The 25,654-nt window shown below is 41.5% G+C and overlaps 1 protein-coding gene across 5 annotated transcripts in view; it reads right to left on the bottom strand.

Annotated features, from left to right (window-relative positions):
* TRABD (TraB domain containing) overlaps positions 1–23,302 on the bottom strand; it is a 33,272-nt gene extending 9,970 nt beyond the window's left edge. Inside the window, exons 1-6 of one of the 5 annotated variants that reach the window (XM_015629074.3) lie at positions 23,229–23,302; positions 11,831–11,893; positions 9,638–9,716; positions 6,828–6,994; positions 5,842–5,982; positions 856–966 (exon numbers count right to left, since the gene is read on the bottom strand). In XM_015629074.3, coding sequence (XP_015484560.1) covers positions 856–966; positions 5,842–5,982; positions 6,828–6,994; positions 9,638–9,716; positions 11,831–11,854 — 522 coding nt within the window. In that variant the 5' untranslated portion in view covers positions 11,855–11,893; positions 23,229–23,302. Of the gene's footprint in view, positions 1–855; positions 967–5,841; positions 5,983–6,827; positions 6,995–7,130; positions 9,720–11,830; positions 11,894–23,228 lie in introns of those variants that run through there. The other 4 variants (XM_015629077.3, XM_015629076.3, XM_015629078.3 and 1 more) reach the window with 4 other exon arrangements.
* Between the last annotated feature and the right edge of the window lie 2,352 nt (positions 23,303–25,654).

Here is a 25,654-nt window from a genome sequence, read left to right as displayed (position 1 = left end):
ACTGAATTTCTAGAAAATTCTTTCCTATGCATAGTTGTTTTAAAATTTTCAGCAATCGCTTTAGAATAGGACAGAGCTAATTTTTTTCCTTTCCCACTTAAAATGGGAAACACTTAAAATGTTTCATTCTGGTCTAGAATGCTCAAGAAAATAAGCCTTGAAGAATTTTTCTTTTTATTAAGGATAAATACACCAAATTATTCCAGATTTTTTACCAGCAATGTTCTCTCAGATTTCCTTACTAGTACATAATTTGTGTAAAAATAGCAAGATACATTCTGCAAAATGGATACATACACAGAAAATACCATCCCAGCATTTCCAGGAAAAAAAAAATATTAGTGTAAAACACAGTTACTGTTTAGTTTCAGGTATCTCTGTTGGCAGTAGTACAAAAAGTGATGTTTAGGACTAACAGACCAGTCAGATATTTCACTTGCCCAGTCTTTGTAGATGAATGGAATGTATCAGATCTCATTAATCCTTTAGAGCTGGTTTTCACAGCTTGAAATCCTGCCACCACCAACAGTGGGACCAAGATCAATATTCAGAATTCAAAACCAATTATTTAAAAGAAATTAAGTTATTAATGAAAACTAATGTCTTCAGAAATATCATGAGGAAGAAGCCTTATTGTTTGATGCCTTTTTGGAATTGCTTTCCTACCACTTATGTCTCCAAATCTTTGTACCTTAAAGTTTGAAGTCAAAAATGGTTTTTATTACTTCACTGGCTTCAGCAGAGCTATGGCCAGAGTGCTCTTTTCTAGGCAATAACAGAATGGTTTTATTGAGTTCAACTCTGGAAGCAAAAGGCCAGTAATCTGACCTCAGAAAAGCCATTTCAGGTTCGCACCTCTTTGAAAGCCTCCCTGAATTCTCCTCCTGGGGCCATTCCCAGCTGTTCCGTGATGTGAGCAGAAACCTTCAGAAGCAGCATTTGCATCAATCCAGACATGACTCCGTTCTAGGAGAAGCGGGAGAAAAACATGTAAAAATATGTCAACAGGCTGAAGAATGCACTGTTCACGGAAGTGAAAAAAACATTAATTATTTTAATGAAGAAACAGCACTGAAGCTACATTTTGGACCCAATTCACTGATCAATACATTCCATATTTCAGTTTTTTCAGTTTACCTAACTGTGCAGCTAATTCTGCCTTTCAACAAAAACGTACAGCAGGTTGAGAAAATAAAGGATAGCCAGACTTATTTTAGTCTATGTTTACTCTGTCTGCTTAAAGAAAGTGTCTGAATAACTTGATGGTTAAACAGTTCATACTGTGCATTTAATTTTTCTTGACCTATCTGGATACAAAAAAAATAAAGGGACCACAGGAACATATTCCATTAAATGTACAGTGAATGCCACATCCTAGCAGTACTGAAGTCAGCAGCCAGTGGTCTAATCCCAGACATGTCTACAATCATGAAAAACACTAGGCTGAGGACTGGTGAGATGCAAAAACACAGAGAATCTAACACTGTACAAGAAATTGCAGTGTATGATTTCGGCACACAAGATCTTAAAGAAACCTCACAGTCCTGAGTACAAGTCAGTTTCACAAGAAGATTGTAGGCTCTCTATTGCTTTTTTGAACTAGACTTAAAATCAAAGCTCTTTTCTTGAAAAAGAAAAGAATTCTCTTATGTATACTTAAGCAAAATTTTCCTTTCCTGACCTTTTACAAAAAGAATGAAAAGAACATCTCAAATCCATCCCTTCTGTCCAGCTCTGTTACTTTTATGATTAGGACTCAATGAATCAACACTACTTGTCCCAAAGCATAACTTGCACCTTGGTTTCACATCTCCTCCAATGTGGCATCAGTCACATTCTGCCACAAGGGGCAGTGCCTCTTCCCTTGACAAAGGCTAATTTCCTGCTGTATCATCAGCTTCATGCAGCTGAAGATGAGGTTACATCATATTAAGCCTGACTTAATATAACTGCTGGAAGTTACCAGAGAAAGGTCCTGGTCTCCATTCCTTGCTCCAATAATGACCCACACAGTGCCAGAACCAATGCTTGTGTGGTCTCTCCAAAGGCTGTGTGGGTTTGTGCCATTAAATGGACTCGAGTCACTGAGGACCACAACTGGCAAAAGAGAGGGGTAATTTTCAAAGCAAATTGATTATCTGTCTTATCATACTATAAACTAACAAGCATGGAAGAAAGTCAAGTCCTGGGCTTCTGGGGAGAGCCAAAGAAGAAACAGGAGAAAAAGTGTTTTCACAGCATCCCTGAGATCCAGTTAAAGTGCCTGGGCAATGAAGCAATCCAGAAGTTCAGGAAAGATACTCACAATCCCACCCCCCCTCCAAAAACTAGGGTAATGCAGCCTGAGGCTAATCACTGGCTGATCACTCCTTCAGGATTTATGCACCTGAAATTGTATTTTAACACTGTGATTTGTACTTCTGGCTAACAGAGGGATGCATCTTTGAAGTGTTTCCAAGTGAAATTTGGAAATTTTTCTGCATGAAACTTAATGCCTGCCATATTTGTTTAGCATGAAGGAGATAAAGCAGCTGTATGTAGCAGCAACCAGCAATAACTGGCCAGCCAGATACTGTGAGGGGATAAAGAGAAAAATGTACAAAAATCAATGAGAGCAAAACAGTAAGGAGGTTATTATCTGTACTAGATTACTCAGTGCTGTATAAAGGTAAGCTGACCACAAAAGAACATTAAATCCTGAGTGGATGGCCATAATTTCATAGGTTAGATGCAACAGCCATAAATAAACATAGCGATGTACAAGTATAAAGAAATTCAACTGCACAGGCAGAGGGATGCAAAGCTATTAGCACACAGGAAAGAGAAAGCAAACCCCCAAGTTTATCAGCTCAATGTTCAATAGGAGTCAGAAAGCAAGAAGAGATTAACGGGAAAGGAACAATAACAGAACATGAAAGCACTGCTGTACAGTTTTTAGCAGACTCCTGCCTTGAAAACAAGATTCTTCAAGTAGAAAATGTGCAAAGAAATACCAAACATACGAGAAGAGATTAAACACACTAAATACTCATGAAGCTTGGGCAAGGATGACTGAGGGAAGATACATTACTGGACACACAACTAGCACAGACAGTGAAAAGGGCAGGAGGAGAGAGCAATACTCAGGCAAAGAACACTTACACTGTGTATGGGAACACAGCTTATGCAGGGGGCCTTGGAGCTACTCTTTGACTGCATTACAAGTCACTGATCGAGAAGAAACAAGCCATGTGTACTTTCATTTGCAATTCTTGTAAAAACCTTAATTCCCATGAAGGAAGGCAGCACAGCCTTGACACCTGGAGCCTGGAACTGGTTTTCCTACTGCTGCAAGACCACTGGCAGTTAGACTTCAAAACACAAGTGAAGGTAGCAAGTGAACAGCAGCCTGCTCCTGTCCTTATGGATGTACCTATCATCTATCAATTCATGTTCTATCTGTTTTATTTAAGAGGACTATCCCTGTGGGTTACCTAAACATGCAGAGCTGTATCACACAGTGCAAAAGATGAGCTTTTTTCACTAGCCAGAACCAACATTACAATATATTTCTGCACAGGTAACTTCAGACAGAAAGAGGCTGAACTGCAATTTGGCTGTCACTAGCTCACTTTCTATTCTGTTCCGAGAGCAAGGTTTCTCAAGGGCTCTGCTGTGCCAAGAGTAACAATCTGACAGCTGCTGGGAGATGATGTAGCAAACACCCAGCCCTACTCAACCTATGGACACAGAAGGGATAGTGGAACCAGGAAGCCAGGGAGAAGATAAGAGAACCTGTCATATCAGTACTGCACATCTCCAGGTTATCCACATTTGAGCCAGATACCAGTTCTGCACCATGTTGCTTTGCTTAATGGAAAGCAAACAGGTACTTCATTGCAAACAACCGTAAGGGTTTTGAAATTCAAGGAGGAGCTAAAGGAAGTCTGGTTTTAACCTGCAGCATTTACTTGCTAAGCTGTGGATAGCAGTAACCCATTGCAAATACATATGTTTCATGCCAACATTCTGCTCAGCTTCCAGCTTCAATTAAGAGCAATGAAATCAAATTTTAGTGCTTAATATTTATGTAAGTGATTATAAAAAGACACCATTTGGGTTTTTATTTCTCATTTCCAAACTCAAGGATGAAAGTTGAAAGCAGTTTTGACTTTTACTGTAGCTTTTGGGCCTGTCTCACTTCAATGAGAGGAGGCAACTAAGGCATAACTGAGCAACTTACAAACTGGTCTGATTTTTATCAGAGAAAAACACACTATAATTTGGCATGAGACAGTTGGATTGTTCTTCCTGGTTTTCCCTATATAATCCTGTTAGTGATTCCAACAGGAGAGGTTGGAGGATTTTTTGGTTGAGACCATAGAGAAATACATTCTTTAAAAGGCCCAGTGTTCATATTTTATTATTTGCATTATTCCTGCAAATAAAGTAAAGGAGACTAATACTGAACTGCAAGAATAGGAAGGATCCTCACAGTATTCTCTGGCTTTGGAGCCAATAGAGTCTGAGTTTTCTACTGTCTGCACACAAGATCACTTCATGCCCTGGTAGGAAGTGGTAACTGCAAAGCTGCCAACATGAATTTACATCACAGAGAAAAAGAAGTCTGCTATTTTGTTTTCACTGTCCCTTTCCCCTTAACACAACACAAAATGTTGCACTTAGCATTAACATAAAGAAGAAAAAGTTTCTGTGCCCGTTCCCAAGGTCAGCAGCCCCCTAGCTGAGCGGTTCCAGCTGTTGTAAACATGCATTTTGGCTACACGCATCAGAGTAATCCACTTTACCCAAAATAAACAGATAGATGCAGCAATTCATGCAATATGCAAGTGTTTTGCAGTGTTTTTTCCTTTGATAGGGCATAAATAAAGAAAACAGGAAAGATGCATTATTGCCTAACTCTGTGTGTCAGAAAGCCTGCTCTGAGACCCTGTGTGAGCATACACACTGCACAGCCCCAAGCCACTGCAAGTGCTTCTGCATCCATGTAGATTATATTCCCATCAGGGTGCAGTCCTGGAATTTCCCCAATTACATCAATAAAGCAATTCCGATATACAGTTACCACACAATCAAAATAACAATCTATGAATTTCTTCATCCAACTGGACACTGATACTTTTTACTATTGACCACACACTGCCATTCTAAACAAGTATCCTGTCATTTTTAAGTCAACTTTGTGTTGTTTAACTGTGCCTAGCTTAAAATTACTTAAATGCAAGTTAGCTAGGTAGAACTGAAAAAATACAGGACTTTTTTTTTGCACACACATCCCGATACGTCCACATCAAACTGCCAGAGTAGTTATAATATGAATAGAATCCCACACTTTTTAGCCTAAATTTTTCAGAATTCCTCTTCAAAGCCTATTTGTCAATTAGAAACTACTCAAAAGACAAGTGACTAGGTAGGAATTAAAGAGCAACACATCAGGATGAAGAAGGAATGCAGTTAAACAGAAAATAGCAAAATTAAGTGCCCTTTAAATAGTTGTGATACAGATGCAGATTGCAGGAATAATAATCACATTTAAATATATTAGCAGAGCATTACAATTGCAAAGTTAGACTTGTGTCCTGCAAATGGAGCAGCTGTTAAATGCAGGAGGATTCCTGTTAAGGTCAAAAATTCTCCCAACCAACCCCCATTGTGAAAAGAAAGTCCTCAATGCTCCATCTGAAAACAGAAAAATCTCCCAAACCTAGTTTTGCCACTGTTATGGTATTCTCACCTACATCAACAGTATTAGGTTGCCAGATAGTGGGAACATTGGTTATGATTGCAATTTGACAAATTGCTCTTAACATAAACCCTTAATTCTCACTCTAGGAATCATACCTGCTTTATAGCTTGTTGAAGTTTTTCCAGATTTATTTCTTTGGCTTCTTTTAATAATGTCTTTTCATCCATCTTTAACATAGAAACTCTGTACTGGCACAGTTCCACCACAACTACATCAGGCTGCACTTCTTGTATTGTCTGAAAAAGATGAATTTATTTATATTGCTTTAGAACAGAATTAACAGAAATGCAGCCAATATCAACACTTGAAAGAGAAAAGGGACCTTAAAAGCACATTCCAATAATAATTTTCAATTTAAAAATCAGTAGAATAGTAAATAAGAGTTCTCCAAATAACTATGCATTGACAAAATTATTAAGGAAGGTGACAGTAAAATGTCTTAGTTACTGGGCACTTTAGGACAAGATAATGGTGAACATATCGCTGGGAAAGTGAGCCAGGAAGAAACACTTCACATTAAATTTTTCACAATCACAAAATTAATTTTACTTTACTCTGTGGTATTTTTCAGTCTGAGTTAGAATACACTTTGTGCAGAATTGTCAACCCTGATTCTTACAATATTCCTCCCCCTCTAGCTCCTGAATAAAGCCACTCTAAACTGCAGAGTTTGCAGGAGGTACTTGAAATAGTTCCTACTTTTACTAGGGCTTCAGACCTATTTGCAGCCTAAGAATGGAATCCAAGTTTTGTGTGGCATTGTTTTACAGCCAAATATGATCCAGGCAACATAAGCTTCACTAGTGAGATTTCTACTTTCAACACTGGCACTGTATCTGCCTTTTTTATTGAAAGGCAAATAAAACTATTTGAGTAGGGAGAGCAATGAATTGCATCAAAAATTATTACTGTAATGTGTCTGCCTCTGATCCCATAGTGCTGTTAGCCAACAGCCAACTAGAAAAAATAGAGCCAGAAGGTTACAGCACAGAACCAAGTCAGAGAGCTGGACTTCATGCTATGTAGAGCTCAGCTGAAACATTATAAAGATGCTGCTGAAGGGCTCGCACTGAGTATTTACCTTTACTACATCCTTTTTGCTGCTGTCACTGAAGTGAGCTGTTCCAACCACATACACTTTAGAACCATCCTCAGTGTCAAGCTCAGTCACAGTGCTTGGTAAAGCAGGCCTTTTCTGCCTCTTCTTCAACTTCATCTCCAGGAGAATTTTAAATGCATCTGCATCAGCTATAAATGTAAAGAAAAATAGAAAAGAAAAGCACACATGATACAAAGTGCAGGTAAGTAAGACAGAAAATAAAAATGTCGCCACTAAACAGCAGAGCAGAGCTACAAGGCCATTGATTTACCACTGTAATCTTACATTCAATTCTGAAGCTACATCATTGAGAGTGCCATCACTGGAGAGGCTGCCTCCAAGCATGGGTCTCAGTCCAGGTATCCTACCCTGTGGACACTGGGACAGGTTGTCCACGCAGTTCAGTAAGGGAAAGAGAGAAGCTGTGTGGCAGGTGAGGTGGACAGAGAAGCAAAGAATACTTAGAAAAGGTTTACACTAAATTAGAGGAAAAAAAAAAAAAAAAAGAATAGAAAAAAGGCATTTTTAAAATTCTAAACCCAAAGTGTTCCATTTTGGAATTCTTATCTATATAAATGATTGCAACACATGGACACTGGTGTGAATATGATGGCAAAGGTACCTGCACATATTGGCACAAATAGGATCCCTACAGCACCAACCTTAGCCTTTTCTGTGATTAACACACCAGGGATCAGTACACAAAGGAAAATTACACCTCAAGAGGTATTTAGGTCAGGAATCCAATCATTCTTCCCTAGGTCCAACAACTATTAAAGATCAAAATGGTACAATGTGAGTTTAGCTTCTCTATGTCAAGCTTGCTGTATGGAGAATAGGAGGATCTATCAACTCCACCACAGTTGCTCGTTAAATGCCAGATAGCTTCATTGACTGAGACAGAGAACCTTTAACTCTACATCAATGGGAAATTAAAGTTGCTTTGAATGAGTAATCTTTAAGCTGTAATGCATCTTAGGAAAAAAAGGATCAAGCAGGAAAGCAGAGTTTTGTTTCCAACCAACTCTCTTTCTCTGGCAAGCTGCTGCACAAGTTAGCAGAGGTCTCAAGTGGTCTCCAGAAGCCTGGAATAGGATCATAAGCCCAGGGGGGAAAAAAAAAAAAGATTAGTGAACAGTTTGTAGGCAGGATGTCAAAGATGCAGATAAATTACAGCTTCCTACCACATATTCATTATATTAACCTGGTTGAACTGTGTGGCTCTGGCCCCAGTTCTGTCCCACAAATACTAATCTTGTAAGACTTTCTGTAAAAAAAACAACAAACCCAAACCAAAAACAAGCAAACAAAAAACCCACCAAATTAAAAGAAAACCAAACAAATAAAAGAAAACCCAAACCAAAAAACCAAAAGCAATTCCTCAACATCCCTCTTAGCATTTTAGCAGCATACCACTTCATGGTCAATACCCAAGAACATGGTGTGCTGCAATCAGTACTGCCTGAGCTATGACAATGTTGCTGCCACAACAGCTGGTGATGCTAAGGAGGAGGTAAGGAAAACATGACTGAAAAAGGAAGAAGAGGTAAGGCTGTTGCATTTGTAGCATTGTCAGTCACATAATTATAAAAGCAGCCATAGCAGATCAACAAAAAGCCGCCTAAGCAAATATCCCACCTTCTCCTATGGTCAAAAGTGGATGCCTAATGGAGAATATAGTATATGGGGAAGTGTGTCTAATACCTGTCTCAAATACTTTCCTAGCCTAAAGCCATTTATGGCTCAGATTTCCCCCAGAGGAAAGTGGTTTTTACATATTTGGTAACCCTTAAAGGGTATAATTACTACTTATTTTTCAAGCTTTCACCTTACACATATATTCAGAATTGGACTGAATAACATTTCATGTGAAGAGAAAATGCGGTAATGGTACAGTACCAGATGTTGTAATTTAGGACACAATTAAGGAAAACATTCTCAGGAGAAGCTATGGTTTTTATTGAACCAACTTCTATATCTGGAGAAAAAAGCAACATAAAAATTTAATCTGCTTCTTTAGGTCTGCATACACCTCCCATAGCTTTAGTCAAGGTTCTGTTTGCTCCCATGAAAGCTGAGATCCCTAGGAGTTATTCAGCAATGCTGCTGTTATACACTAATTTGCCCTAAGGTGGATCAGAGCCATTCTTTGCCGAAAAGCACAATCTGAACGTTCCTATTGTTATAAATGAGCACTGTATACTTAATATCACAACAGCGTATCAATATACACAAAGCAAATCCTAAGAAACTTTAGTGTTTTTCCTCTTAAGAAATGCTTGTCATTATCTGATCCTACCAGTAACAGGTAAGAAAATATACTCTTCCTGGGCTTAACAAGACAGTTTTGGTTGGAATACTTCTATTGCCACATCTCGCAGGCTTGCCAAAACATTTTCATGCTAGCATGGGCAAAAGCATTCCACTTAGGACAACATTGTATCACTAAATGCCAGACTGTCAAAGCAAACACATGCTTATGCATCACTGGCTTAGAAAGCAATAACTGAGCTTAAAATAATAGCTGAGTGTATCTATTAAATCTAAACATATTTACTTTTGAAAGTATGGGATCAGCAAACTGACAATCAATATGTCATTGCTCTTTCTAAATTTGATTTACACAATTGGGCCTTGAAACAAATAAAGAACAGATTAAATCAGCTATGACTTCATTAGCATCTCCCTTTTTTGCTAACAGCCCTGACTGTTTAGGTAAGGAAAAGGCAAGGACATTTAGTTTAATACCCTTCCAGTACGGTACACCCTCCCCAGTCAAACCAGAAACATACAGATATTCTGTGATACACTTGATGTTTCCTTTGGGCCATCTTCTGGTGCATCAGAGGACGACATTGGATCTGCAGCAGCCTGTATGAAACAAATTCAAAAGGAGGCTGGGAATTATAATGAAATGTTTTAATACATCTTTTCCTTTGTGAGTTTACTCAATTTGAGCCTACTGATAATATTCAAGCAAGTAAATAAATTAAGCAGTGTCACAGTTAAAAACCATCTGTGGTTTTACAACTATTTTTTCTAACTGCCTGAGTATGAGCAAGAACATATTAAAAACTAACTACTTCATGCCTGTTTTAAGAGATAATATTTATACCCAACATGGAGTTATAAAATAAATGGGATTTCATATAAAAAACCCCAAATTTATCTCTAACACTACCACAGCACTTTCTGTGTTGAAAACTAAAATGTGCACTGATTATTTTATATCACTTGACTCAACTACCAGTCAGAATTAGTCTGTCAGGAGTCTGACAAAGTTCATCAGTACTCACAAGACTAAACACATCCATTCTAGAAGAGTAATGCCAAATATTTGTTGGAATAAGGCAATTACACAATATGTACATCAAATCTTAGAAAGTTCATGTGCGTGGTGACTTTATCCAATCAAAGTCAAAAAGATATAAGGCATCTGCAGAGTTTTGCTTTCTAAAGGAACAGAAGGCAATTGAAAAGATTCCTGAAGACTGACTCTTAGATATTATCCCTGGAAGTATATGACATAGGTCTTTAGCTAACAAAGACCTTTCTTATTTTTAATTAGCCGGCAAGTTTGAAAACTCGTGCACAGAATTCAAACAATTCCAGTCATTCAGCTAATGTCATTCAAGCCAGAGAGGCAGAGCTAGTGCAGAAAAGACTCAGGAGTAAGGGAAAGCTAAATTATAAACTACTTTTAGACAACTACCTTAATTCAAAGTTTTATCAGGATGATTATCGGAAGAATTTGAAATTTCTGAACAACATTAAGTCAAAAAGTTAGAGATGGGACAAGAACCCATCAACTTTTAAGTACTTTCCAAAGAACAGACAATATTGATGAGTCAGGAAGCAGGCAGCCAACCTCTCCTGATGGATTGTCAGCTTTTCAGCTAAAATGACCTGTTTATTGACTTTGTACATAACCTGGTAATGTTTAAAGCAAGGCTGTACTAAGCACATCCAGTTGTTAAGAGCTTTCTACAAGAGTAATTATTTTCTTCTTGCATTCCATTATGCTAATCAGGAATTTTGAGAAAATAAATCCTGAGTGTCTTACTATGGCCCCACTGAAGGCAAGGAAAAATTTATTATACATTTCATGGAGTAAACTCAAAAAGTACAACAGCTTTACAGTGCAAAGCTTAAAATACTCAACAGCAACACATTATCCTTTCACTACATAGCAAAAGTCTGTTCATTGACAACTGCAAACTGCAATTACATTCACAAATCTAATTTACCACCAGCTCAGCTTTCGATCACAACATATGGCTTGACTCTACTGCTTCCATACATTAAGTCTAGTCACAACAATATTTTGGAAAAATTTATCCATCTGTAACACATGGAATTAACCCCGTCACTTATGCTGACTTTGTCATCAAAACATCAGAACACTGCAATGAGCACAGCACTAAGCCACATTAGGAATCTGTTGTCTTTTTTTTTATTAACAGGACAAAAGAACTGACATTCTTATACTTCATAGGATAAAAATTTCCTGAGCTCCATCTATTATACCAGGAAAAGGTTTCGAGATACACAGATATGAAAGAAGAAGAGAAGGAAATGAAAGGACAGAAAAAGCATCTCAGTTTAATCTGGCAAGGAACTTCAGCCATGTACAATGAGATTATTCATAAATAATCAATTTCTGTAATTTACTTACAAAACCTTTTTCCTCCTAAAGGTTTAATCTCATAGGTTAGACTATTTTATGGAATTCCTCACTTGCAAGTAAGAGAAGACCCATTTTAGCTTTTGCATCTGGAGGGAAAGAGAAGCTGAAAAGAACCTAAAGGTATCAAGGAAAATAACACTCAGCTCTCCATATCGTTTTAAAAGGGGTCTCACATTGGCATTCTGAGTCCTAAGACTTTGCAGAACTTGCCCAAGAATGAGTGCAAGAACCTGGCTGATTCAAGTCTTGACCTTCCCTGCAACTGTGCTGAGATACAAATGTCATCTCCAAATCCTACCTCAGGCTGTTGCTCCTCTTGCATTCCTGTAGTGTAGGCTTATTTTCACCAACCACACAAGAACTGCAAGAAGTAAAAAGAAATGGAAGAGAATTAAAAATTAATGACATAACCCAGAATACTTGCTCAAGAACTGCCAGGGGAAAAAAAAAAAAAGATGTGTCTCTATAGTCTCTAAAAAAGGTTGAAGTAATAAAAGCAGCAAACTGAGGAGGCACAAATGTCACCTCTTCAACTCTACTGCTATTAAAAAACCACAACAAACCAACAGCAACTCCTCCAGCAGTAGGTAAAACTAGTCTTTTTCAGTTTGATTCTTGAGGTGGCTCTAAAGCCAGAGCGCAGTTTCTGCAACAGCAAAAATCTTGCTCAGCTTAATCAGTAGTTCTGTCTTGTCCTTATGAACTACATCAAGAGAGTTTTTAGACAGATTTTAAGGAATTATCTGTTTCTAGGACTTCACTGCTGCACAGAATAGGAGAGCAGTCACAATCCTAAAATTGAATTGTAGTCATACATATTTGTTTTATCTGCATCATGTGACTACAAATTTATAAATATGCCAGGGTTAGAAGATCAGTCAGCTAGCATCTGTGTGACAAACCTGTGAAACTAAGTTTCACTAAACCCTTAGTACATGGTTTCCACTTAGTTTAACAATAGGGATGAAGGAATCTTAAAAGTCCAAAGTTCTCCCTGAAGTTGGCAGAGTGCTGTGATTGGACTTGGGTGGTACTCTGAGGCAATTACACAAGACACTGAATAATGACTAGTGCTCATTCTGCTTATTCTCACTGCCATCCCACTAATATTGAAGCACTCAAAGAAAGTGCTGTTTCTTTACTACAGCATTTGGGCTACCTCATTTGAACTATTTCATAGTATGTGTGAACATGGTTTCATTTTATTAAATAAAGAAAGAGGAATCCAGAACAACTTATTCATGGAATACATTTGCAGTCCCGCTCTGAGGAGTGGACAGACAAGTTTGGCTCCAGCCCTATGGTCAGGTGAGGCTGGAGAAAAGCTGGCTGGCATCTGGGTAACAGCATGCTTCAGCACACAAATGTAATGGCAAGCCTTCCCCAAGTACAACAGACCCTTGCAGTTGGATTAGTGCTCTGTATTCTGGTTTCTAGAAAGACATTTGCTTTCTATCTTTGCTTGAAAAAAAAAAGTTTTTTTAAAAGAGCATTTGCCTGGGCAGTATGAAGCAAGTGAGTGTAATTCTGTCCACTGGCATGTCTCCCTCCATGCAGCAGAGGAACTCCAGGAATTTGTGCCTCCTTGCTGTCCACTGCTCATGGTCAGCTAGCAAACTTGAGATCACAGCTGCAGGCTTGGTAAGAACAAAGTGGAGCGGCCAAGATCCTGGCTTCTGAACAGTCTCTAGAGCAAAATCCCCATGGAACCCAAGAGAGCCCCACAGCTATAGCCACAGCTCCTGAGCTTCAAAGCAAATACCTCATTAAAACAAACATTAAAAAAAAAAATTAAAATAAAAAAAAAATACACACTGCACACAGTCCAAGAGGTTCATCAAAACAAGCTATTCAGAACCACGCAAGAAGATTGCACAGACAACATAAGCACTCCAGTGGTTTTGCTACAAGGCACAATGCAATTTTAAAACCAGAACCTTCTTGCCTTTCAAGGAGTTAAGTCAAGGAAACCTGGATGGATGTCAGAATAAGCTCAGGTGAAGCAGGTGAAATAGCAGGTGAAGCTGAACTGCTCTTCTGCTTCAGTATTTACACAATTTACAAGTGCTGTGGACAGATCTAAAGCAGCATAGCAGAAGGAAACCCCTGCCCTGAGACCTGCAACCTGATGGGACACACCAACCCATGGACACTTCACTCCAGACAGTCTGTCAGTTTTGTGGGCTTAAGTAAACTCAGCACCTCTTTTTATCCTGTCCTGTCTCTGACAGAAGGGTTTAACTACTTGTTGACTTAGGCAGTAAACCACACTGGAAAGCAGGCTCAGTTAAAAAAAAATTTCTTTTCCTCCTCACTCTACCAAGGCATTTTTAGTTCAGATGATCAAAACAGCTGCACGAAGAACTCCAGCACCAAAACTTGAGGAACAGCATGAAGTGGAGATGTTGAAACCAACTGCCCTCTGAGAAAATACTTGTTCAACTACAGCATCACTGAGAGAGTACCAATACTCTGATGCTCAGCTCTGGGCTTGGTTCTCAACTGGCTTGTGCACAAAATACCACTGTGTTCTTTTGGCAGTGAATCAGCTGGCCCTAAATAAAATCTAAAGTTCTAAGCTTCATTAAGGCCTGCTGGCATTTGAAAACTTGTCTCTTATCTACAGAGTACTCTTCAAAATAATGAACTGCAAGTTTTCTTTAAAGAATAGACTCCTATACAGAAGCACTACATGGTATTTTTTCCCATCAAATGACATTTTAGAAAACCTCATCCGATTCTCACCACTGACTAAATTATATGTCTGATAGTGGTGGGGATGAGGGAGAGATCTTCTTCGAAGTTTACTCATGTTTACTAGCACCAGTTTTTAACTGACCTTTAGCTTTGGAGAAAACAAGCTGTTTGTTTCTAGCTCCAGCCTCTGCAGGGAATCCATGGAACCATACTTCCATGGCCAGATGAGAGAATGGGCAGCCACAATGACAGGCAAGTCTGTCACTGTTTTCTTCTAGGACAAGTGGGCCCATGAGAATCTCATGAGGTTTGGTAAGTGCAAGGTGCTACACCTGGGTCAGGGCAACCCCTCATCATCAATATAGGCTGGGGATGAAGGCACATGCTGAGAACAGCCCTGCTGAGAACTTGAGGGTGCTGGTGGATGAGAGGCTGGACGTGACCTGGCAATGTGCACTTGCAGCACAGAAAGCCAGGTCTGTCCTGGGCTACGTCCAAAGCAGTGCGGGCAGCAGGGAAAGGGAAGTGATTTTGTCCCTCTGCTCTGGTGACACCCCACCTGCAGTGCTGCATCCAGCTCTGGGGTCCCAGCACAGGAAGGACACTGACCTATTGGACTGAGTCCAGAAGAGACCACCAATATGGTTAGATGGCTAGAGCACCTCTACTGTAAGGAAAGGCTGAGACAATAGTGGCTGTTCAGCCTGGAAAAGAGAAGGCTTTGGGGTGACATAACTGCAGCCTTCCAGTACCTGAAAGGAGCCTAAAAAAAACATGGAAAGGGACATTTTACAACAACTGTAGTAACACAACTAGAGGGAATGGCTTCAAACTAAGAGAGTAGATTAGGATTAGATATCCGGAAAACATTCTTTATTGTGAGGGTGGAGAGGCACTGGAACAGGTTGCCCAAAGACGCTGTGGATGCCCTATGCCTGTGAGAGAGTTCAAGGCCAGTCTGAATGGAGCTTGGAGCACCCTTGTGACAGGTGTTTCTGTCAGCTGCAGGAAGGCTGGAATCAGATCTTGAAGACCCCTTCCTACCCAGGAACTCTACGCTTTTGTTTTCAGGTGCTTAGATTACTTAAGTTACAGTGGAGGTAAAATTTTCCATGCAGAAGACCTGTCTCTAGACTTACCAGAGTACAAACAAGGCTGGGTACTCAGCTAGCAGCATCCTCCTCATTAACATGGGCAAAAGTCCATATATTTTGGGAATTAGTCAAATACCTTGGACTTCAGGCTGACCTAGCTCATCCATGTGAAAGACACTATCCTTATACATCTATGTATTCACAGAAGGTATGTGTGTGCTATGATATTTGAAATATAATTAAAGCCTCTGAGAGAAGACTGAATGTACCTTGTTGTTACATAGATAACCAACTGAAGTGCACAAATCTGTACGTACTTCTTTCCACCATGTCCAACAGCAAGAAAAGGGGCCAATTCAGATCAAATTCTGGCAACCATCTGAGCAATTTACAACCATGCATTTCCAAATTTCTTGCAGTTTAATTTTCCAGCCTGTGTTTTGGGCTTTTTTTTTTTTTAAGTTTACTTTCCTAAAGAAATTACACAAGGTAATAACACATCTTCTTTGTCTGTGTTTGTTCACCCATAGGTGAATTTTAAACAATTTTGGCAAGCAGGGAATTCTCATAGTCATTTAGAGGTGCAACACACAGCAGTGCTCCTCCAGGAGAAAAAGATCACTGAAGATTAGAGGAGGTGCATGTGAAAAAGAGGTGGTCAGCAGAACTTGCCAGGGAACAAAAGGAAATTCAATCCCAAACTGAAAAGCCACAGGCAAAAAAATCCTATTCAGACAATTAGGTACAGTGTTCTATAATATGTATACTGCAATATCTCATAACCTCAAATTCTACTTACCATGAGATTTGGCATGAACATGTGAAAGCAATCAAATTCCTCTCCTACAGCTACCTCAAAGGCCCTTACAAGAGCCCCTTGTGAGATATATCACATACTGAAAATCTCAGACACAACAGTACACTTCTTTCAGATGCACTGGGAGACACAGCTTTTAGGCGCTCATAAAGATGAGAGATTAGGATGTATTTCTGTTCTCTTATCTGCCAGAAGACTGTCTTAATCAGGGATTCATTCTCCTGTTTCAAGGAGAAATTTACCAACAAGATTCCTGGAGCTAGAAGAAACAAAGAGGGGTCTGATGCTCCTTATAACCCAGCAAGATGAGGCTTTGCCTCTGAAATTTTCTTGAAAGAACTCCTTGATGGCTGAATCTCCACCTCAAGCACCTTTTTTCCATACAAATGTAATTCTTGTACTTACTGCATCTTTGTTAGTCCGGGGGAGCCTGCCATTCACTAAGCCATTAAAAATAGTTGTTTATATATACATGTGTGAAAAGATGAAGCCCTTTTGTCAACTCTTAAGTTACCTGGGCAACCAAAGAGGAATTTTTGAGACCACTGAACAAACTGCAAACCTAGAATTTAGTCATTATTCATGTCTAAGTACCTACTTTCTCTCAAGGTCTTCTTGCTCCCACAGCATACACAGGACAGCCATTGCTACTGAGAAAAGTACTGTCAAAGAAGGGCTGTATTTTTCCCATGCACATGGGCATTATTCTCTTTCCCCCAAAATAGCAAGTTCAGAAAGGAACACACAGAAAAAGTTCAACATCATCTAGCAATGCTTACCCTGCACAGAGGCTGGCAAAGCAGAAGTAGGAAGAACTCCCTGCCATGCTACTTCACATCAGCCCTCCAGTTCTCCAATTATAAACCAGCTTTAGTAGCACTTCTTAGCATGAAATCTTCTCACGAACTCATTTTTCATACTTGATAGCCTTAGTCGACCAAAGTTTTTTCGGTTCTAGCTTTGTATTTAGGCATCTGAAACTCTCTTAGCTTGCAGTCTCAAGAACACAAGAGGTACATGCATTCACAAATCAGGGCTTCTAGCAGGTTAAAGAACAGAAGGGCCTTTCCTGTTTAATTTCAGTGAGGTAATTAACTGAGAAAATTCAAATACCACACATACAATTTGTAACAGTATCCCCCTACAGTAGGGCTAAACTGGTTCCTTTACTGTCTTGTCTAAATTTGCTTTCTTCAGACAGTGATTCAACTGAATCAATAAAAAAGCCCTCAAAAAAACCTCTCATGCTCCTACCCACATAACAACATAGTCAACTATTTTTAACAAGATTTTTATTGGATGTTTTCCTCCTTCTGAGCTATACAGAAATCAGAAGCAGCACTTTGTTTCCTCAACATGTTGACACTGCAAGAGGGAAATAAAAGTTGTCTGTACAATTTGCTTTGTATTTTCTATGTGCTGCACACATATTAGAATAGCTAGTAAAGAAACTGGGAAAGAAGTGCCAAGCTACAGATTGTTCCATCTTTTACTGAAAGAAATGGGCAAAAATTTCTGTGTTTGATCCCGTCAACAAACAAATCCAAATGTACCTATTAGTGCTTTTGATAGCTAAAATATTCACTAACATTGCAGAAGGTACCCACATCCCCTGGTACTCCAAGTATTAATCCTGTAGCCTCCAAGATAGGATTGTATGTCCCCGTTTTACAAATAAGTAACTGAGGAATACGGATGCTCAAATACATCTACAGATCTGACCTCTGGTAGCTAAACAAGTAATTAGAAGGCTTGTGGAACTTTCAAAGCATTTCAATTTTGCAATCTGAGTTTTCCTTTGTTTTTAATCATTGGTCCTTCTAGGATCCCCACACACCCCACAGGACAGCACTTCCTCCCAGTAACAAGGCACCACCATTCATCCTTGTTCCCCCAAAGCTGCTGTGGGAAAGACAAGAGATAGGCTAAGGACTGAATCTGAGATCAAGCTGTCAAATAATAAAGTGCAGTCTTCCAGTGAAAATATAATACACCTCACACAGATCACACTACAGCTGAGCCAAAACTGACCTGAACTAGACATAAGCCACAGGAACACACAAAAGACTGTGCCACAAACAGACTCATGTGGTAGCCCTCTTAACACCAGTATCCCTGGCCAGAACACAGCTTCCTTGGCATGAGTTACAGCAAAAAGAATTTACCTGCATCTATGTGCATTAAGTGTGCTGTGCTCCTTTCATCCTCTAAACCTGCAGTTTCACTAGCAATGGATATTTGATTTAGCGTGTATAACTTGAAGACTTTACATTCGTATTATGCACTGCATAAGCACATCTCCCTTGAATGCTTGAATTGCTGCTACCCTTTAACAGGATCACTTATTTTATGTAAACAAAAGAGGTATATCAGTACCTCAGAAGATACAGACCTAACTTTTCTCCCACTGACAAACTTTTGCACTTTTTATTCAGTCTGAAGTACCTTCCATGCATAATATTTAACCTACTAAGAAAACAAAACCAAAATAACAAATACCCACTTAAGTCTCAGCACCATACTCTGCAACATAAACAGAGTATTTAAGGTTGATGAGGCTTTTTCCATACTTACAAACAGAAATCTTACAAATGTTTACAAACAATCATCAGCTCCAAATGGCATCTACTCTGTTGATAGCCTACTCATACTCAGGATGCATCAGCTGAAACCTGTCTGCCAATTAATGTAACAGCCACAAATTCAGAAATTGGAATGCATTTCAAAATTATCACCAAGGTGACCTACTCTGCATATTGCATGTTATCTCTTTGACACAAACCCACGCCTTTGAAACTCAACTGAGCAACTGGTTCTGTAATCACAGATGGTTGTAGAGCATGGCTCTGGTTTCTCATGACTCCGAAGTTCACAAATTTCAAAATGCGTATTTTTACCCTCTGAGCATCAATGAAGTGTTCCTGCAAAATGAACTCTGCAGACATGCAGCCTAAACTCAGGTACTTGCACACTAGAGTCACCATCCATTTGCATGCTTTGGAAGTTAAAACATAAAAGTCAAGGAAAACTACATTCATTTTGCTTGAAAGGAGGTGTTGAAACATGAGAATATGTGGCCTGGGACACAAAAAACATGTTTATTGGTGAAAGACAAGAAAGCATTCTCATATGCTCTGTGGTTTTATGAAGTTATTGCTATTACACTGACTAGGGCTACTTGATGAAATGAGTAAGTATGAGGTGAATCAGGATGCTAATGCACTGCATTGCAGATTTATGAACAAACATTAACTCAAATCCTTACTCTTTTAAGAGATTGCAGAGGTTGTAAAGATACTGCTAAATTTATAAACATGGGACAGAAAGACCACAGTCAGTGGCTCAAGTCTGTACAGGCTCTCAGAAACTGTCAGTTTTTTAGAATCTATCCAAGTCACTTTCCTATTGTATTCCAATGTGAATTATGTGAATTCAGCGAAGATGTAGAACCAAAATAATTTATTAGACTTTCCTGTATGCAGCAGCTTGGAGTAAGATACCAGTACATCTCCTCCCTCCAGGCCATGGATACTTATGAACCAAGTGATACTTCTGGTTTTGGAAAAACCTCTGCAAAACACTCTGAAGCAGAACAGAAGGAAAATGGCACAGCTGCTGCATGTGTATGGAGTTCTAGAAGAAGCAGGTTTTACACTCTGCTCATTACGTACAAGCAGCAAGCAAAGGAAATGGGTGAGTAAGTTCTGCAGTGTCAATGGCTGCTGAAATAAGCAGAAGCTGCATCTCAAAAGTACATTCATTTCTGCTACAAACACTTTGAAATGCAATCCTTATGATGGTAAATTTGGGATTTTAGAGGACAAAATTTTTCCCAGCTGCCAAACACATTACTTATCAGTAGTGTTCTTCTGCCTGTCCCTTTCATCCTACTCTCCCCAAACATGATAGTGACGCTTGTGAACGAGCTGATCTACTCTTTCAAAATCATTAGGTGAACACAAAGCTAAAAACAGTTACATGACATGGGCCCATCTTCTGGCAACAAGAAACACAGCTCTACTGTGGCAGGGAAGAAAAACTCCTCAGAGACAAAGCTCCAGGGCAGCAAATTCCAGCCTGCAGTCACAGAAACCCCACGGTAACACTAACAACTCAGTACTATGGACACACTCACAGGAAAGCTGTTCTAATTCCAAGTCCATCCAGCTGTTGCATCACTCATTTCAGCTGTAAAGGACTCTGCACCTAAAAAATTCAGCATACATATATTTAAAAAAAATCTCTATTTCCATCACTATCAGCTGCCCTTCCAAGAAATGAGAAAACCCTCAGCAACTCCAGTTCTTCACACACAGGCCTTCTTTACAGGCTACACTGTAACTGACAGTCTTGCTGTCCTTCTGAAGGGCAGCTACCAGTTGAGCAACATGTGAGATATGCATCCTAGCAAAGCAAGACCAGGATCTCCAGACGCAGTACACAGGTGACTGGACACTTTCTTCAGTTTCACCAGCAGTCATGGAATTGTTCAGCTGCAGTGTAGGCTCTTGCTTTCTTTCAAAATTGTGCACACCCTTCCTGAGATAGACAGCCCAGACAGCTGAAGGGCTTACCCACTGGAAGACACACTCCCAGAACTCCAGTGTAGTGCTTGATATGCAGGGTCATCAGGACATTTAAATTCTTGCAACATGGACATACTAAGTTCCTGCATCCCTCTGTGATTTCAATCAAAACTGCAAAGCAGGTCAGCTAAAGGCAAGGGAGGATAGGAGGAAGTAGAAAACAACTCCTCTACTTTTTAAAAATTATTATTAGAAAAGTAAGTATATAGGAAAAGAACTCATCACTGAGTTCATGCACTTTTTCACACAAATCTATAAATTGTGGTTAATATTAAAGTTTTGTTCCCTTGAGTCCTTTTTAGAAAGGGAGAAAAACACTCACTGCAAAAGTTTTAAGTTCAAATACAGAACCACAGTATTAACTATCATGTTGAAACCACCTGAAATTTGAATGACCCTTTAAAGAAACATTCAGTAACTGAAGGTCTGATCTCAAATTCAATCCATGAATGTGTTTGCAAATATGTTTCTAATCCAGTAACAACCACCACCAAGAGAATACATTGGTCAGGTTTTGTACTAAATCATCTATGAAAGACAGCCAGTGTCCCGTCTCCTGACAGGACAAGGAGAGCTACAGTATCCTTCTTTCTCACAGGCACTGGCTGGCAAAGCACATGCTGTGATAACACCTCAGACAGACACAGTTACACACCACTCCCATTAAATCTGGGGCACACTTATCTCTGGCCTGCTTTCATTTCTACATTTTCAAAGACTGTCCCAAATCTCTTTCTGCACTTTTCCTGAATAGCAAATAAGGAAAAAGAGGATGCTTTCCAAAAAGTATTATTTTAAAAAAGCACTTGTATAACTCTCCACAAATAGACGCCAATACCACATGGTTCATTCACAGTTGTGGTGGCAGCAGCAGCAGTGTTTCATCATATTTACCATATGGAAGAAAGAATACACTGAAAAATCAAACTCTTCTAGCAGCAAGCTACACAATATCCAAGTCTACATTTAAGACGCCAGAGCGCCAGACACTGTGAGGACTGAAATTTACGATAAGCAACTTAAAACTGAAATTTACAATACAATAGTCAATTCAAGTTACTGAATCTTCAAAGTCTACTGACTGCCACCAACAGCAAGGCACAAACCAGTGCCACAGGCACAACCCAGATTTTTCAATTAATAAACTCGTCTAGCTTAGGATAATTAAATGGACATGTGTTTATCCTCTACTGTGTAAGGTCTATCCCCCAATAAAATACAGTAGAGAAACCCCTGGAATCTGTTTGGTTTGGGTTTTCAAATTTTTTTTTGCTTTGTTCTGTTAGCTTTCCAAGAAAGAATACTTCCACCGATGAGATGAACAGTAGTTGCACAGTACACATCTCTACAAAATGGAGAAGTGCCATTCCAGACGCCCTGGGTATATCTTTGGACTGGTATTGTCACCACCACATCTGCAAAACAGCATCTAACTTGTAACAGACCATCCCGTTCTCTCACTTTTCCAACCCATCAGTTGCAACTTTCTGCCAAGTTTTACCAAAAAAAAAAATAGTCTCTTTCTTTCTTCCTGAAAGGGAGCAAAAATAAACACCTCTGTTGTATGGACATCTGCCCAGGCTATGCCTGTCATACGACTTATGTTCAAGAGCTAGGTTAATTTGAACTATTTTCAGAGGTGAACTCAGAAAAAGCCACGACTGTTTAGAGACCCAAAAAAAACAAAAAAAAGAAAAACAAAAAAAAGAAAAACTGTGAGTTTCAGCTTTACCGCAGCTCCCCGCCAGAACCAAACAAATCCCACGCTCTTATCATCAAACACCTGGATCAGGAGCGTTGTGCCACGTCCGTGAGCCCCCAAACCAGGGAACAGCCGTAACGAGGGAGCTGAGGACACGCTTACAAACGGCCCCAAGAGTCGCATTTCCCCACAAGTTTCCTACCCAGCTGCAGTTCCCCGGCCGGCAGGGCAGGGCAGGGCAGGGCAGCGCTGGCCTCCCCGCGGAGCGCCCCCGGGAGGCGGCGGGCAGCGGCCTCCCATCCTCCTCTTGCACCGCGCGGGGCCGAACGCCTCAGTCCGCCCGCTACGAGGCGGAGCTCGCTCGCCCGCCCGCCCGGAGGCCGCCCCCGCCCGGAGAGGCCCCTCGGCCCCGCTGCCCGCGGGGTCACCGGCGGGGCAGCGCCGGACCAGCCCCGGCTGCAACTCTTTCGCCAGGCCCGGGGAGCGCTTCCAGCAGCGGGAGCCAGTAGGGCCGCCGCCCCCCGGCCACCTCCCTGCTCAACCAGGCGCTGCCCGGCAGCAGCTCCGGACCGGCACCTGGAGAGGCAGGGCCGGGTGCGTGCCAAGGGCGAGCAGCGAGGGGACACGGCCGCGCCGCTCATAGCCCCCTCCCCTCCTGCGGAGCACGGGGAGAACCCCGACACCCCCCATCCGCTCCCCCTTGCACGCACCCGCCGTGACCGCGGTCGGCCTCAGCCCGGCCCCGCTGCCCCCAGGCCCGGCGAGACGCGACAGCGCGGCCGCCCCCCGTCCCCACTGACCTGCCGTGCTGGGCGATGGGAGCGGCGGAGCCGCCGCGGGCCGGGGCGCTGCGGGCGGAGCGGCGCGGGGCGCGTTAGCCGGACAACGTGCTGCAAGAGTCAGCGCGGGGCGGGGCCCCCGCGGGCCACCCTGGGAACTGTAGTCCTCCTCGGCTCCCGGTTGCACGGCAGCGGGCGGCAGCGGACTACAGCTCCCAGCCCGCGGGGCGCGCTGATCCCTCCTCCTCCCTCGCTCTCCCCGCGCGGCTCCTCCGCCGGCGGCCGCTCCGCTCCGGCCCGGGTCCGGCTGCCGCTCGGATCTCTGCCGGCGGAAGGGCCGCCAGGGCCTAGCGGGATTTCTGCGGGAACCCCGGAGCGGAGCGTGCGGGGGTGCCGTCAGCGGGTTTCCAAGCGCCTTCAGCTTCCGTGGGGGGCGGGGGTCCTTCTGGCAGGGAATTGAGCCACGTCTTTGAGGCTGCTTCCCTGTACTGGTGAAGCAACTCTGCGACCGCGGCGACCGCTCTCAGCCGAGCCCGGCTTGGCGCAGGAGGCCCAGCTTGGCACCCACCTTGGAGCCCTGGACTGGGAGCCAGCAGCGCTGCCCAGGTGTCCGTGCCTGCCGTGGCTGCTGGCGGCATGCTGGCACACGCGTGGCCGTCCTTGGAAGCCGTTTGGAAATGTGAACAAGTGTAAGAAAGAACCCCTAGGTGTGGGACTGCACTGGGTGTCCATGTGAAAACACGCCGTGGGTCTAATGAAGACTGAAATAGCAGGGATACCACACCAAACGATATGATCTCTGAAGTTATCCATGACTTCCTCGATATGCAACCCTGCTTGCCACTGCTGTTCTGGCTCTTTGCTTTCACTCTTGTAGTGGGCTTTTCCTGCTGGAAAAGGGTTAAATGTTTCACCCACAAAACATTAAAAAACTGTGTTACACCACCTGTTTAAGTACAAGGGGCATTTGGTGATACTCCAAATTACTAGGTTGACACATACAAATATTTTACTGGTCAAGAAAACATTTGTTTTAATGTGTCAAGAGTTGGTTATAACAACCAGTTGTGTCCTGGAATTGTTTCTATCCTATTCCTGCTTCTCTGTTCCATTTCTGATAAGTCACAACATAAGTTCAATGACAGTATGGCTTAAACACCCATTTAGTCTGAACACACATTTGTTGTCTAAATACAGTTTCATTTGAACAGATGTGAAGGCATGTTTTCTGATTTTTTCTTACTTCACATCCTGGGTTAGTTTAGGATTAGGCTGAGCTTTGCAAGTATGTGGTATGTGGAAATCAAGTCCAGACATGTTGAGACGAAAACAAGGAGTTTTACTTCCTGTTTCCACTTGCTGTAAAAGCGCAGAGCAGGCTTTTAGTGTGTGAATGATCAAAACACACCAAATCAAATAAGGTGCAAGCTACACAGATCTTCAATTCTGAGGAAGAACTATCCAGTGTCTGGCATAAAAGGAAGAAAATTTCACTTTGGGCATTTTAATCTAGTGCTGTACACTGATTTCAAATAAGTTTGGGTTTTTTCCCCACAACTGGTGAGTGAAAGCCACCAAGAAAGATGGGACACTGCTACATTAGAAGAATTTGGTTGATGCTTTTGGGGAGTGTGCCTGATGACTTTCTTGGCATCCAAGGACATTGGCCTTTTGAACAGTGTCATTCTAGATGGAGCTGCTCCTCCTGACCACAGCTGCTTGCTTCTGAGTCTGCTTCTAATCCCACCTCTTCCAGGCATCAGCCTTGCCCAGCCACAAGCTTTCCATGGCACGAAATCCACCACAAGACTGTCCTGTAGCAGGTATAGCCCTGTGAACCTTGGCTAAGCAGCAGATGAGAGGCCCTTAGGCTCAGCAGCATGACTATCAAGTTGCAATAATGTCCCTTACACAGCTGATCACAGATTTTATCCTCAGATTTGCTCAAGTATCAGTGTGTACTGAAGCACCAGCTATTTGCAGCGTAGTGTTTGGTTCAGGTTGATACAGAGTGACAGTTCAGTATTTTTTTGACTATTTCCTCCTACACCACCAATGGTGTTTTGTTCAAACTCTGTGAGCCCCTTGACAAATTACAGATCTGTTCCCAAGTTTCCCACTGCTTCAGCTGCAAAAGTTCGATGATTTCTTGGTCAGAGCATGGGAACTCTGCCTTAGCCTGCAGGAAAGACCTCACGTGATCTGATCTGATTGACAAACCCTGTGCTTTTGGGGATACTGTGAACCTTGCTGTCCTGATTTCATTTTAGCTCGTGGTGCTGCACCCTGATTATGTCAACAGCATTTTGTGTATACTTACTTTGGGCAGTGTTTCCTTTGCTGGCTCAGCAAGAACTGTGATGGTTGAACATGTCTTTACAAGGACCAAAGTAAGATGCAGGTCTGCTGATGTGAAACAGTGTGACTGGAGATTCTGCTGTTTCAGC

Source organism: Parus major, chromosome 1A (assembly GCF_001522545.3).
Source record: "Parus major isolate Abel chromosome 1A, Parus_major1.1, whole genome shotgun sequence".
Classification (NCBI taxonomy): domain Eukaryota; kingdom Metazoa; phylum Chordata; class Aves; order Passeriformes; family Paridae; genus Parus; species Parus major.
The sequence above is the reverse complement of the archived record's forward strand: the minus strand, read 5'-3'. Positions and strand labels throughout refer to the sequence as shown.